Raw genomic sequence first — 16,039 nt, 5'->3', positions numbered from 1 at the left:
AGAAAAAAGTAATTTGTCTTTAGAACAGTTCATGGAGGCAGTAATACTAAATCCATTCAGCTGATACTAAAACCTATGGGACTGGTAGCCTCCTGTGAAAGAGGGCTCCAGAGTTTAGACACTGTAGATAGAAGTTTCTGTTGGTGTTCTCCTTTTTTAAAAGAATGTTTACAAAACTACTGTTTAAAGATTATAGGTTAAAAAGAAATAAAACCTTTTGCCAATGAGGTTTTAGAAGCGAGCGTTACGTCTTTTCTCACTATCCTGAGAAAACAGTAATTGAAGTTTCTGCACAAATATTTTTTTGTGTGTTTGCGAAGCCTGCCGTTGTTTTGGAGATTTTGGTGCGTTATCTGATAGAAGGAAATGAATAACAAAATCACTTTAAAGAGCAACGTGATAAAGGCTGAGTAAACTATACACCACCTGAATGTTTTTCTACTGCCTGTTAATTATAGATGGAATTATTAGAAATGACAGTTCAAGTTTTAATTCTTTGTCAATCATATATGTCCCATCATTTTCTGTGCCTTGCTCAGGTCTGGGTTGCACTGAACTCAATTAAAAATGCTTATTACAGTTCGGATTTTTTTATGTGGTAATGAAGAAATAGCTGTGCTCAAAGAGCAGAGAATTAGAATGCTGTGCCAAGTAAGGGCGTTCTACTGGATGCATTTTCATGGATGTAGTGAAATAACAGCATTCAGTGCTGAAGCAGTTAACAGTATTGGCACTTAGGGCTTTATAATTAGGCATTGAAGATAAAAGGGATGTTGCCAAGGCTAGTAGGCCTAAAATTAAACCGAGCAGCTGTGTTTTAGTTTTAGCACATGTGAACGTGACGCAGGTGCATGCTATACCATCTTTCAACTCTTTCTCCACAACCGACTATGGTCTCTATTAGAATCTTGCTCTATTACTATTTCTGGAAGCAGCATCCTTGTTATTATGAAAAAAGGGACATAGTAGATAAAGAGATGAAAACTGACACAAGCCCCGGGAAGGCACAGCAAGCTCTGTTGCATAGACAGTATGGAGGGACATGTAATGGAAAGCTGTTTCCTCTCTCTTCTGCTGAAGCTGCTTAAGAACTTAACATTGTTTGTACATGTTACCGAATTATTCATAAATTGAAAATGCATAAGCAGCTGCAGAACCAGGACTCCTTTCTTCTCCCCTCTGCTTAAATAGCTTTGGTGTCATTAGCACAGGCTTGCTTTTGTGTGTTGTCACTCTCTCTTTCTCTCCCTCTCTTTCTGTGGACAAGTAGATCTCCCATTCCCTTGGGTGCAGGAGGCCAGCCTCACTGGAAGGATGGAATAAGTTTCCAGTCAAGGATTTAATAACAGCTGTGTGGGATGAAAAGAATTGGGATCTCAATCCCCCTGTTGGTTGTTTTTTTTTTTTTTCCTTTTTTTTTTTTCTGGGAACTCCTTTTATAGGCTGTTGTGCAAAAGCTCTAGGGTATTAACTATGTTTATGAATTAATCTAACTGCTGTTGTTATGGGGATTGAAAGTTTAGCTGCACCCTTACCTATCTCAGGATTTCTGTTTATCTTCCCTGAACACATGCACAAAAATCTCCCTACGTGCCTATAACTTAAACATCTACTGATATCAGGTTTCTCTGCGATTAAGTCAAACTTGAGTAACATTGTCCTCTGAAATTTAGGAGACTGATGTTAGCCCAGCCTCCATCTCAGCTCAATTCTGTCACCTTAGCACACCTGAAGGTAGCATTACCAGTCAGTTTTTTGTAACTGTTGTTGCTGTAAAGAGAAGAGGAACTGGGTCATTATGCCCAGGTGGGGTCCTTCCCAGGAGTGCATGTTTTGGGAGGAGCTTTTAGAGAGCTCATGGGGTGGGGCAGGACTCAATAGAGCTGCAGGATGTTCAGCCAGATGCTGGAGAGTGCTGGGGAGGGCAGAGGGTGCTCTGAAGATTGCTGCCCTTCAGGAAGACAAGAAGTGAGGCAGGATTAAGGAACCCCCTGTAGGGCCATGGAGGGGAGTAGTTTCTAAACCAGTTTTAGCCCTCTGATCTGGTTAATTGGAGAGTCTTCTGTTTGAAAAGGTGAGTGTTCAGGTTTTTATTCTAATCAAATTTGGCTTTTTTAGAGTTTAAAAAGCTTTCTGGTCTCTTTAGAGGAAGTCCCTCTAGGGAGGAGCTCCCTCTAGGGAGGAACTCTATGCAAATCCATCCCATGGCATGGCCAAAGTAGGGTCTCAAAATGAAAGGGAAAGGAGCTCATACTTCATTTAACAACAAAAAAAGAAAGTTATTTGTTTTTTTTCCATTAAAAGGAAAATTAAGAAGTTCTCTGAGGCTAATGTAGCCATTACTCTAAAAGCCAAGGTTTATAAATAAAGCAAAAATCTTGATCCTCTCACCTCACTGAGGAATTAGGACCTAGAGGAGCTGAAGTTAAAGCAAGCTGTGCTCTAGAGCCTGAGCTTTTACTGTCCCTGGAAGTTCAACAGCAGCTCCTGCTGAGCTGGGCCATGTTCTCTTCATGGCTGACCTTCCTGGCTCTGGCGACTCTGCAGAGAGGCAGCTGTGTTTCCCTGTTTACATGTTAATGCTTTCCCTTCTGCTTGGCTTTGGCCTAACTGGTGTTACAAAAACTGGGAAAGCTGGAGTTCCACCAGTTTGAACTCTCCAGTGCTTGTTATCTTCTTGAGTTCACATTCCCCACTGCTCTCCTTTTCCACTGCTGTGTGACCGCTTTTATGCTATTACTTTTTGTGCACGTGGCCCTATTTAGATTGAGTGGGGCTATGTTAAAATCAGATAACTGTAGAAAAGAATGCTACTAAGCAGGCAAAGTTTTTGAGATTCTTCGTGTTAGTCCTCACTGAACTGTAGTCTGATGTTAGAGCCAACAGAAGTAAAATACTCTGTTCTTCACAAAGCAGTATGGTGAGGAGACATCTCTGCAGTGTGTATTAACATATGCTTCCTTCACCCCTTTCATGCTAGTCATGCCGGCTGTCTTGGAAACATGGAACAGGGTGACAGTAAGCTGGTGAAGGCAGTGTTATGAATCTGGTCCTGTCCCAAACAGCCTTTGCTCCCCCCTATCATAAGAATGACAGGCTTTCCTCTAAACTCTTTGAGACCACAGCTGGGGAAAGTGTTCTGGTCATTAAGTGGTATAACTGACTAATCTCGGGTTTGTTCTGAATTATCTTTCTTTTTTTTGAGGAAAGTGATAGAGTCCAGAGCAGTGTCTCAAGTCCACTGTAGTCAGAGTAGATGATGGTAACAGTATCATCTTTTTCAATAAGTTTGAACAGTCTTTGAAGATGAATTTCTAGCCAGCTGCAGGTGAATAGAATTTGGTTGCTGGTGAAAGCATCCACTGCTTGTCTGTGCCTCTTGACACAGATCACCTGTTTTGTGTCTTTTTCTTTGATAATATGGATAAGTCTACATTTACTTAGACTATAAGCCTCTCACAACTGAGTCCAAGCTGTTATTTGGCTTGGCTATACGCAGTAGAATTTTCAATAGTATAAAACCAAGTTAGGAGTAAAAGTCCCACAGAAGTCCAAAGTTTTGAGGGCTGAACTCTTACAAGGATGGCACACTGTTGGCCCGCTCTAAAACTCTACACCATTCCGTGTGCTGAGCTTTTTGTAGAGGTTTTCTGGAAGAAACTCTGCAGTTTTTAAAGTAACTATTCATAAGACTTACATTGAACTTGGGATTTCCTCCTTAGAACTAGCCTTCAGCAGGTAAGTGTGTTGGTCTGAAAGTGGGGCCTGACAAAGAATAAAAATAGAGTATTATTTTAAAACCACAGTCATATGAATATTGTGAAGGACTTTTAACCTTGCTATCCAATCTCCCCTGCATTTCCTTTCCTAATAATATCTGTATTGATCCAATAATTTTAATGCTCCCACCTGGTAGAACTTCATTTTAGGTTTGCTTTTGGGGAATTGCACAATTAGCAAGCAAATATTTTCAGGCATAAATTCCTTTTTTCCTTTTATTTTTCACTGGGTCTGGCTTCCTTTTTATTTCTCCTCCATCTTGCATGTTAACTTGACAAATAATGTAGCTGACAGCTGGAAAACATTCCGGAGCATTTTGTCATGCTGCTGGTTTTCTCATGGTCTCTTACAGCTCATCTTTGCTTCTTTGCGTTCAGCGCTACACAAAAAATAGAAGTTCCCATTTTCATATGAAGAAATGTATGACAGCTTATCCAGGGGACCATTGCCAGCCATCAAACTTAATATATGACATTTTCAAATCGTACATTCTTTTTAAAAAAAACAACAACCTGTAAAGCATTCTGAAACTGTGTGCTGTTCTCTGCCTTTTCCAATTTCTTTTTCTCAGATGTCTATTCTATCACAGATTGTATTTGGGTCTTGGGATTTGTTATTTAATCAGGAATAACAGCAAGCTAAACAAGTGCGTTGTAGACTGTAGGAATTAAATCAGGGAGATTTCACTTCACAGAAACTCTTTCATTCTTCAGTGTGATATTGATGAAAGCAGTTATTGTAGTTTGCTTTTGTGTGCATTGTGACATGTACTATTGTGGTTGCTATTTGGTATCAGAAAGAACTTGTTTAAGCAACTTTGGAAAAACAAGAATATGCAGATGCAGAATAACTGCCTGAACTGAGAACTCTGCTGGGAAAAAAGCACCACTGTTGCATAGATCAATTTCTAATTTATTAGTTATTCTACAGTAACATTAGTAATGAAATTGAAGTTTAACATGTTCATTGTTCCACGTTTTTCTGTTTTTATAAACATCAACTTGAAGGTGGGACAAGGGAATTTTTAAGGAGGAAAAGCACAAAAATTTTAGAACACTGCTTTTTAGACTGCTAGTTTTAACTAAATTTTTGAGATTGCATTCTTTTTTCTCATGTACTATCTCTGTGCTGCAAGCAGAATATTTGGCTTTCTTAATGGTATCAATATATCTACTTACTGTGGACATCCTGAATATCTTGACTAAAAACTCTTAACAAATTTAGAACAAAAGAAGACTCAACAGTAATAATATAATGGAACAGTTACGTAGGTATTTCAAGGAGACAGGAAAAGCACGGGGAAAGTCGCAACTCATTACTCCTACAATGAGATTTCTTTAACGGTTTCAGCAGATTAAAGAACTGGCCATTATAGTGTTTTATAATACTTTCAATAAACGATTGCCTTGCAGCAGTGTTTATGAATAATTACAAGGTTGTAATATGAAAAATTGGAAAGGCTTTAATGAAAGATGTAGTAGCAAATATACTTTTGATTGGAGTAAACCCCCTTAATTCAGGAGTTTAAGTGTATGTGTATCTTTAAATTGCAGAATATATGGAAACAGGAAATGCAAGTATTTCAGAGGAACGCCCACTGGAATGCGCAGAGCATCAGTCTTGCATTTTGTCCCCAGAAGTTCCTCCGTCTCCAAAGGCTAAAAGTAAATACATGTACTCTGTGAATACCGAAGCTGTACTGAACTTCTCTTTAATATTGAAATTGTATTGCTAAGACATTCATACAAACATACAAAATGAAAAAGAGAGATTAAGAAAGTTGCTGATATTGGGAAGCTTTTTTCCACCATGAATTACCTATCTTGAATTGTACACTGTAATCCATGTCGTATAGGAAAGGAAAGAACTGTATTCTCAGAAAGGACAAGTCACTGACAGATGACAATGTATTACATTATTGGATCTTAAATCTTCTTAATTTACCTGGCCTTACACGTTTCATAATTAAGTAATAGTATACTAGAGATATGTCGAAATACTCTGCAGACATTGTTTGCATTCAAGTTAATGATTGAATTTACTTTATCTTTCCCAGTGAGTACCTCTCCCAATTGTGTTACATTTGGATGCCTCTTTCAAAGATCATGTGTTTACTGCTCTTCCATTCATCTTCTAACACATCTTTCATATACTGTGACTCTCCCTGTTGTGTGCATGTGCTTCCATCTTATGTTCTGATTCACCCTTTACACACCACAGCCACTTAAATAGGGCATTTCCCAAGCGTGGTGTCGTCCTGCGCTTCCATGAAAATCATCCTCCTGTAGAACCAAACTTGTCTTCTGCCTTCTGTAATCATCCAAAGTAAATGTAATTGACTACTGGCAAATAACTAAGCCTCTCTTTGTTTTTGGTGTGTGTGTGGATTTTTTTTTTTTTAAAACATCTTTACAGGGACAGTTTTCGTTCATGAGAAAATCTGGCGTACAGCAGTAAGATTAGTTATGATCTTCATGGTGATAGTAAACAAATGCTTTAGTTCCATTCATGTTTCCCATTGAGGTACTTAACAGACATATGGTGTATGAAGATAAATAGTTCCTTTGAGATTAGTAGAATCGTGAAGTCAACTACCCTATGCAATAGAAATGTCTGTCCTGAAATTAAGGAGTAAATATTTTTAAAATATGTTTTACTTCTTTAATGATAAGGTCACAGTCTCACGGTTCTTGTTTCCACTTTCAAAGTATAAATACTGTAAAACATGCTAGTTGGCTTTTGATTGTCTGTTGTGTAATCTGATTCTAAAGGAAAGAAATTGTACTTGATTGTGCTTCCCATCCATCTGTCTTCCATTCATTGACCATCTAATTTCAAATAATTTAAACCAAATTTGGAAGAGACAGCAGTATCAATTACTTTTCTGTGACTTTCATGAAAATAAGTAGCCAGATAGAGGAGAGAGACCTTAATTAGTACCTGCACTGAAAGAAATAGGCAAAATTTGTCTTTTATGTATTTGTTCTGGCAGCAATCACCCAGCCAGTTAGTGTACACTCACTCACAGGTCAGTCAGCACCATTGCAGTTCCAGTTTTGTCACACAGAATTCATTCTTGCCCAGTAAGAAATATTGCAGGCCATATGTGGGAGAGCATGGGATTGGGAACATGAACATAATTCTGCAGGAAAGAGTAGTCCTGTTTCTTTTTAGGGCACTGTGTCATGATTCTAGAATATTGTTTAATATTTAGGTATTTTACTTGCAATTTTTAGTTATTATAATGTCAATCTGGAATAATTTCAATTTTCTAATTAAAAAGCAGAATATAAATAAACCAGATTATAACTTTGTCTAATTTACAAGTTTCGTGCAGTTACCATTGACTAAGAGTAATTAGAGTTTTGAATGCAAAATTTCTGTTACTTATATATTAAAAGGCAATTAGATTCTTTTAATTAACAACTTCTGGTTTTGCCTCTGAAAATTTCAGTCATAAATGGCCGTATTTGTAATTTAAAAAATATTTTAGAATATCTATGTTTACCTAGCGTAATAAAGAGTGACTAGGAAGAAAAATGACATAAAAAGAACTCTAAACCTAGCAGATATAATCTTATCTGGGGCTTATTTAGTTACATGAATGTACATATGTGTGTTGTATGTATGCTGAGCTTAATATACTCACTCTTGTTTTTCCTTTTCAGCATTTTATTCCCAAAGATGGAGTAAACGAGAATTATCTGTGTATTTTATCAAGTCTAAGGGCTGTCGTTTCCAACAATAGGACTCTTGTAAACCTAGTCAAGAGAAGGGGCTTCTTATGTGCCCCTGCAAAAACTTGGCTTTCACTCACATTTTTATTGCAATTGCTGAAGGTAGATGTGTGACACATATGCATTAGATTATCAGAACCTAAGGCAATTGTTCATAACAAATAGCTTGGAGGTCTTGCTGCTGCCAGCAGGCAGAAAAGTTAGCACTCAATGCGATTTTAATACTTATTACTACTAGTATTTCTAATAGTGGCCCTCAGTTAGTATAGACATGTAAAGCCCATTGTCTTACTATTTTGGTAGATTTCTTAATTAAAGATATCTGATAAATTAAGGCGAAAACATGAAACATAATGCACTAAACATGGGTTTCTGATCAACTGCTGTAAGGAGGCATGTTTTAAACTTGTGAGTTTTGCCCAGTATATCCTTCTACCATTCCATTTAATCCTGGGAAAGTGAGAGGAATTTTTTCTGAAACATAGCTACTTTGATGGAACAGATGTGCATTCTTGGAAACTTAGTGCCAACCTACTTGCAGTTTATGGAACCTGTGTAGTGTATTCATTGATCACAGCAGCAAACATGAACCCAATGCAGAGTATGGGACACTGATTTTGTATGTTTGTAGAAACTTTCCTTTCCTGGATTACTTTTATATTCTTGGGTAGCTGCTATTTTTAGCCAATTTTCAGGATTAGCAAACCGAGAAAGTGTAAGTATGTATCGTAATTCATCCTAATTAAATGCAAGGTGCAGGGGAATGCAGAAGTACGTTGATTACCTCCAGTGATAACCATTCTGGAATAAGATGCCATTATTTTTGAGGGGAGAATTGTGTACGAAGATCACTGTTTAGATGATAAGGCATGGAATATAACAGATACTCAATAAATCTTAAAGAATGTGCATTTCCTTTTTAGGCATAAATTACCCCTGGTATTCCGATTATTGACTAATGGTGTGTCTGTTTTTAAAGGTGAAGCTGTGACTGGAGAATTGTCAAAGCTCTTAGATGAAATCAAATTGTGCCAAGAAAAGGAATACTCTTTTGAAGATCTGTCTCATACAATATCAGACCATTATCTGGACAATTTTAGTAAAGTATCAGAGGAAGATCTTATGACCAGTGGAAGCCAAACCAAGCTTAATGTAGTAAGTAAGATGGGATACAAAGACAATACATTCAGTTGTATCTGCTTTATTTATGGCACACTCAAGAAAGAAAAAGGTATAAGAGTGAGAATAGTACAAGTCTGACATTATAACAGAAAAAATAACATAGCATGGACTCCTTACAGGTTTATAACTTAATGTTCCCCTTATTTTACAAAGATATTGCTTACCATACTTCAAAATGGCTTTTTATGACACCACTAACATGACCAAAATTTCAGGTTAGTTGCTCTTTTGAGCATGGGGAATGCAAGGAAGAGGTTTTTTTGAGAAATCTGTTGAAATCAGTATGCTGAGTACTATACCGAAGACTAAATGCTTGCGGAATCTGATCAGGATTACCCCTCCAAAAGAAGCAGCTAAGCATCTTCAGTTATGATTCGTATACATTTTATTACTATATAGCTTTCCCAGTAGCCTAATTGTATTACAGACTTCATTACTACTAATCATGGGGATGAAGTGCTCTAGGATTAATTTTTTCCTTACAGTGTAACAAGACTTTTTTTTCTTTTAAGTTGATTCTCTTCCTTAATAAGTAAGTGAATGGTATTGCCCAGGAAATAAAGCACAGAGCAGAGGGAAAATGCCAAGTGCTAAATTTCAATTAATATTTTTCATTAGTTAAGAAAAATCATGCTCTCATATGTGGGGAAAAACACGGCAAGTTAAGGATTTTGACGTTCTAGAGGATTTATTACAATATATGTAATAGAATGAGATTTACAAAAATGTTTAGCTGCCCTGTAATGCAGTAGATACTTTTTTAAAGCCCTTCTAGATGTTTGAATGATTAGATACATGACCCATACTGAAGTCAGTCTGAACAAGGTACTGATCCCCTTTACGCATTTTTATACATCATTGTAGCATCTCTGTATGTAAGTGCTAACTGCTATTTAAATCTGCTCAGCTGTTGTTTTGCAGAAAGTGAAATCTATATAATTCTGTCTACTCAGACTGAAATTTTTACAGATCTAAATGAAATACAATGTGAACAGACAGTAAATCTGTAATTTACACGCGGCAAGCAAATACAAAGGTAAATGAGGCAATGCGTTTCTCGAGTTTTCATCTATTTGTGTGTTGAACTAGACGTGAAAACAAATCTTCAAAAGTGGGGACTGCTTAAAGCATGTTGTGGCGCTTTCCTGCTAGTGCACCCAGCTTTTCTTTCAAAGAAAACTAGAATCAGGATGATGAGTACACACTGCCCACACGAAGTCAGGATGAGCACTGACTTCAGAGCCATCCCAACTGTACAGGCCTATATGGAGAGGACTGTGCCGCAACGTGGATCAAACAGGAAAATCCCAAAACATCCATTGCATTTTTTTTAAAGCATTTTAAGGTCACTCAGTCTATTCAGTTGCTACCTGGCTGCCTTGCATCAAAAAAAAAGGAAGTTGCTCCCAGTTTTGACACACCGGCTTTTAGTTTGGGGGACATGCTGCTTTCCCTTGGTGTGTGGACTCCCTGAATAGTGCACGGGTGATATGAAAACCCACACGCACTGTAAGGAACCATCAAAGAGTAATTAGCTCTTCATTTTAGTGCTTCTTCCTATGTTTAGCACTGAAAATGGTTGCAAAGGTGAATGCTGCCAAACTACTCCGAGGGCAGGACCAGCAAGCGTGGTGGTGGAAGAAGTGTGACAGTAGTGTTATGATTGAAGAAACTTAAATGAATATTTATGCATAAGAATGTGGAGTTACAGAGGGAAAGAGAGAAGTGAAAACATACATAGATACGGAGAGTCGGAAATAGTTTCCCTGGATGTGTATTAAAGAAGAGAAAGTTTCTTAGCTTTTTCTGTCTTTCGTTTTCTCCATCCTGGGAAGCTTCTGCAGAAAGCTCAGCAGAGTAAGTGGGAACTTCTCTTTTATTCATTGTTAACACTGCCAGCATCAGCTCTGAAGATGTACAGAAGTCAGGTCCCTGGTAGTGTGTCAGCTGATGCCATTTCCTGGACAAATGTTGTTTCCAGAGATGATGACCGGTGCAGGCTTTTCAACTTCTCCTGTAGTCCAGTGATCTGAACAGATTCCAAAATGACATTTCGTGACCCTTGGGGAGATTCTGCAAAGGAACTGAGTGCTAGGAGACACCTGCATTTTTTTGCATCATGCTATTGTTCAGGGAAATAGGAGTCCAAGACTGGGGAGTTTCTCTTGGGAATAGTAGTTTGTGGGTCAAAAACTTAGTAAGTTGGAGCAAGGAGCATCAGGAGCCACCACCTCCTAAGGCTAGCATTGGCGTGGGAAAGAGAAAGCATCAGGAAGCAGAGTGTGTTTCAAAGCACAAAGTTTCAAAGTGTTTTATTTTAACAACCAGCTCTTTTGCAGAGGGTCAAATCACCTGTGGTACTGTTCTGGCTAAATAAGGTTTAGGTTGATTCAGGACTGCAGAAAGTGCAGGAGTGTCTGCCTATCTCGGATCCACAGCCTGGAATTCTCTCCTGAATCTAAGCGCCAGCCTCTTCTGTTTGAAAGAGCCGGGCTCACTGCTTGCCTAGTGTAAGGGTAGTGGGGATGCTTGCTTTTTCATGCCGTAACTTAACGGGAAAAGGCTTCATCTGTAAAGTGGAAGACTGGGGTTCAGGTCTCTCTATGGCATAAGAGTGGGTTTCAACATTGCATTTATAGTCTCCCAAATAAAAGGACCGAACATCAGCCTGTTGATCCCCTCCAGTATTCTTTCTGGATTTTACAACCACTGGAAAAATATCAGTGCAATCCTAAGGGTAGGATTTAGGGCTCCCTATTCACTAGCAAGTGCTGTTCCTATTCTGGCCTCAGATATCTTGCATTATTTGTTGCTCAGTGATACAGCACCAGTAGAATACTACATTTTCTTTTGAGGAAGTTATGGGTTGGAACTCTCAGGCCAAGGACAGAATTGAATCCATCCTTCTGTTTGCTGAGTTATTGAACAATTAGTCATCCAACCAATTGGCAAGTTGGTCTGGTATGTTTGGACTAATGGTTGTCCTTTTCATAAAATTTTGCATTGAAAACACAACACATTTTATTACTTAATAAGTTTCTGTTGAGCAGATGTGTGACACAAGGCATTAATAAAGCCAGAGGTTTATGTGCTTACAGTATTTTAAAGTCAAATAGGAAGCAGAGTTTGCACAACTCTGAGGATAGGTGAAACTGAAAAAGAGCTTTCTGGATGAAAATTTTGGGTTTAGTCACCTTAATTCCAAAGTACTAGTCAGCGCTGTATTGACTCTTAAGTTTCCTCAGGACATGGAAGAGCTGAATAGGCAAATTAAAGGGCAGGATCTTGAGGACTGGAAGGGATGAACATCTGGGAGAGGGAGGATACAATGGAGCGGTAAGTAAAAGTGAGAAGAGTGAGAATAGACACCACACTGTAGATGTGAATAGGAACAGATCCGGAGATAAGTAAAAATGTCCCCATGGGACGCTTCCATTCCAAAAACTTAAAGGGAAACTGGGAAAAATTTTGAGTTCTAGAAGAGCCGACTGTGTTAGCTTCCTGAATGAGGAGAGCAATTAATGAAGAGGATGAAAACTGTGAATTGTTGTTTGCTGAATAGCACAAAGTCAGATGAGAGTGAGTTAACGTGGTCTTTTGTTTGAAGAGTACACTATAAAGACTAAACTAAAGAAAGTCAAGTTATAGCTACACTGAAAACTTTATCATTTCAGTGCTTGATTTTGCAGCTCTGGCTGTCTTTCAGTGTACTTTTGATGTGCTGTCATGTAAAATATTATTTCTATGTTTCTTAGTCTATCTTCACCGCACATTAAAACATGTATATTATGAGATATCAGACATCAACTCCCTGTTCATTGTTTCCACAAAATTAAAGGGCAGATTGAACATAATTTTGCAACTGGAAATGTGGGTTATTATGCTACTTCAGAGAGAGCTCCAAAAGGCATTTATACACCTAGGCATTGTCTCAGTTGGAATTGCCCATTTTTCTCAAAGGCTTAAGCTCTGGGTGGGGTTAATGGTGGATTTATAGATTTTTACTCCTAGTTCCTTTCTGCCTTTTCCCCGCATTTTGGTCATTGTGACTTGAACATTCTCTTTAGTTCCCCTGTGCACGCAAAGACATGGAGAGCCCTGATAGCTGCCGCACAGGCGGGCTGGGAAAACTTTATATTTATGTGTTGTTCAGTACTGACATACTACAGATTTTCCATTTTGCTAAATGGAAACCTTTCACTCCAAATAACTAGGGATTTGATCATTCAGCAAGTCAGAGAAGGTGGTGTGCTTCAAAGCATGTTTCAGAAAACACGAGGTGGAAAAAGAGGTAGGGAAATCCTTGATTGAACCACAGTTTAGTTAAATTAGGCATTTCCTTTTAAAAAATTGAGCTGTCTTAAGTATGATTGCTAGCAAAATCAGCTTTTGAGAATAATTTATAGTAGTTTCAGTTGTTTTTTTTTTTTTTTTTAAAAAAAAAAGGTATAATTTAAAAAATATTTATTTTCCAATAGATGGCAGTCTGGCTCAGTAATTTCAAGAACAAAAGCAGCCATCTTATATGAGTTTTCCAACTTTTTTCATTGCTACATTAAAATCATGCATTTTTAACACAGTTGATAGTACAAACTGCCTAAAAGCAAACACCTATAATTCTTATAAGAGGAGAATTTTTTGAACATCATGGTATACATTTAAACTACACATGAAAATATCAGGGCTAAATTTAGAGGCGTATTACAATGCAGAGGTTACGCATCGCGTGTATTCAAACAATCTGTGTGATTCAAGAGCAAGTAAGAAAAATTAAATAGGTATAACTTACAAGGCAGGGAAACTAAAAAATTGTGTCGGGAAAACGAACAGAAGAATCTCAAAGTGTATATTGTGAGGAATCTTCCTGAGCTCCTGCAAGTAAATTGCTTTAATTTAGATTCCTCTGTCCTTGGAGTACTAACTAACATCATTACAGGTTTCTTGTCAGGTTTGAGGTTCCTGTATATGTATTCATGTGAGAACAAATTATTCTAAATGTAGTATTAAAACCAGAAATATGCTGTATTTATTGCAATATATTTGCTTATTGTGTTTCTTAATTTAAAAAAATCAGAAAAGTATGGAATTTATGTCCATGTAAGAAAAAATTCCTGTGAATTCCAGAGAATGATATGTTACTTTTAATTTGCTTTGGACAGCCTGTGATTGCAAAACAAAAAATAGGATATTAAGAACTTCTACACTTCCATATCTCTGTGTATAAGTATATATATATATTTGCAAGATGTACATATTGGATACAATACATCTCAATCTTTTCATTTCATAAATTTGATATTTTGTTTTAATGTTTTTTTCCTAAAATTGACTCTTAACAGAGAATAAGAGGAACCTCTTTTCAAAAGTTTATCGTATGTTTCTAGTCTTTACTTAAGAATGAATTTGAAGACTGTTGTTTTCTTTTAACTTAGTAACAATAACTATTCTCCATATTTTTTTAGGTCTTGAGAATTTTTGAACTAAAACTATTTTTAAAATAATAAAAATCTGCCATATACACGTAATAAAACTGAAATTCCAAATTGAAGTATTTTTTTCAGATCAGTCCCTTTAATCTTGTGTAGTAGGTTGTTGCTTGCAACGATTGCTTTTACATATACGCTGTTGTGTTCAGAAGGATAATACATGAACTACCTTATTGTTTTGCAAGTACAAATACAATATCTTACTGTCTTTGGGTATGTGAAATGAATTTAAATTAAAGAAGACATAGTTCCAGAAATTGCTTTTGTGCTGTTCACAGCAGAGTATCCGTTAAAGCATTTTACTTAAGTTTCTCAGTATTTATTCCAGGTAATGAAGTTATAAGGTGCCTCTGTTTGTTTGGTTTTGGGGTTGGTTTTTTTTTTTTTTTTTTTTTTTCTGCTTACAGAATAAAACTGAAGATAGTAAAAACATGTAGGATCATAGTGACTGCACTTCAGAGGGATTTCACAGAAGTGGCAGCAGTATATCTGATTAAATTTCATGTGGTTATATAATAGATAATAAAGGCTGGCAGCAGTAATTTAAATTTAAACATGAAGAAAGATTCTGTGTAGTCTCAGGAAAAAGACTTGGATTTCATCACAGGCATATAAATGTCAATTTCTGCTTACTTCTGTCATCCAGAAAGGGGAGTTGATACTTATGTACATTAAGAGAGCATGAAAAAAAAATGCTTAAAAACATCTTATATTAACATTGTTGAAAACAGGGATGGTATGTATTGACAGAGAAGATTCATTTTTTACTCTCTTATGTCAGAATATCAAGAAGATTAGGGTATGTAAAAGCAATAAAACTAACAGCATGTTTGGTTTGTATCCAAGGGGAGATTTGAAAGGATAAAATTGTGTGTTTTTGAAAGAAGATGGCTAAGAAAGAATGTATTAGAAGTAATAGAAGTTATGCATATTTCTTTAGTAGTCAGTAGTTATTCATTTTTTTCTCTAAGGTAAAGAACAATTATTTTTTATAAAAAGAGCACATATTAAAAAAGAATTTATTTTTTTATTTTACGAAGTAATAATCACTGGAATTTTTTGAAGAATATTAGTTAGACAATTTAGTAGCATTATTCAAGAAATCAATTTTTTTTTTTAACATAACATTTAAATAAATAATGGCTGGGCTGAAATATTATGATGGCTAAGAGAGACCAAATATGCTTGACTAAAATGATTATTGTCTTGGATCAGAAGTGGTAGCCTTTAACAATGTCATAAACTTGCACTATTGAGAGAGTGAGACAAAATTCTACATGACAATGATGATGAGCAAGCCAGAAGTATATACAATGGACAACTAATGAGAATATATTAAAAACACATTCAAAACCAATTTTAGTTACTTATTCATTAGGGAATAGTAAGACAATCAGGCCTGATTGTTTGGGGTTCCATGGAGAGAAGCAGATAAATTTAAAATTATTTAATATAGTAACACTTCCTGAATTTGGTTATAGTGCTTTGCTGTATTTTGCAGGTCTTCATGATGTTTAAAAAAAAAAAAAAATTGTACTGAGGGTCAGCGTTTGGAATATTGTTGATTTACTTAATTTCCTTTTTATAATAGTAATGGATAATGTATGTATTGCCAAATTTTGACATTGCAAGAATTTTGTATTAGACTGCTCATTAACTCTTAGTTCAGTTATGAATCTCATTTTACAAGCGTGTACTGACTCTTATTTCTGTGGGAAATAACAATATGAAGGCCATCTCTCCTAGGATATGTAGACCTTGCTTTTTAAGATTCCCTTGTTGCGAAGGTCTACCCACTCTCTGAAGATAAGATTATGTAACTCTAAAAATTGTTTTTAAAAGCTACCACCCAAC

The 16,039-nt window shown here is 36.6% G+C and overlaps 1 protein-coding gene across 4 annotated transcripts in view; it reads left to right on the top strand.

Moving 5' to 3' along the window:
• ANKS1B (ankyrin repeat and sterile alpha motif domain containing 1B) overlaps positions 1 to 16,039 on the top strand; it is a gene marked incomplete at its 5' end in the record, with an annotated part of 460,979 nt that overhangs the window by 84,754 nt on the left and 360,186 nt on the right. For 3 of the 4 annotated variants that reach the window (XM_082485313.1, XM_082485312.1, XM_082485310.1), the window contains 2 exons: positions 5,334 to 5,444; positions 8,497 to 8,672. In XM_082485313.1, the coding sequence (XP_082341439.1) occupies positions 5,334 to 5,444; positions 8,497 to 8,672 (287 nt within the window). The remainder of the gene's footprint in view (positions 1 to 5,333; positions 5,445 to 8,496; positions 8,673 to 16,039) is intronic. The other variant, XM_082485311.1, reaches the window with a different exon arrangement.

This window comes from Vanellus vanellus, assembly GCF_965231255.1.
Source record: "Vanellus vanellus genome assembly, chromosome: 1".
In the NCBI taxonomy this organism is placed as follows: domain Eukaryota; kingdom Metazoa; phylum Chordata; class Aves; order Charadriiformes; family Charadriidae; genus Vanellus; species Vanellus vanellus.
The sequence above is the reverse complement of the archived record's forward strand: the minus strand, read 5'-3'. Positions and strand labels throughout refer to the sequence as shown.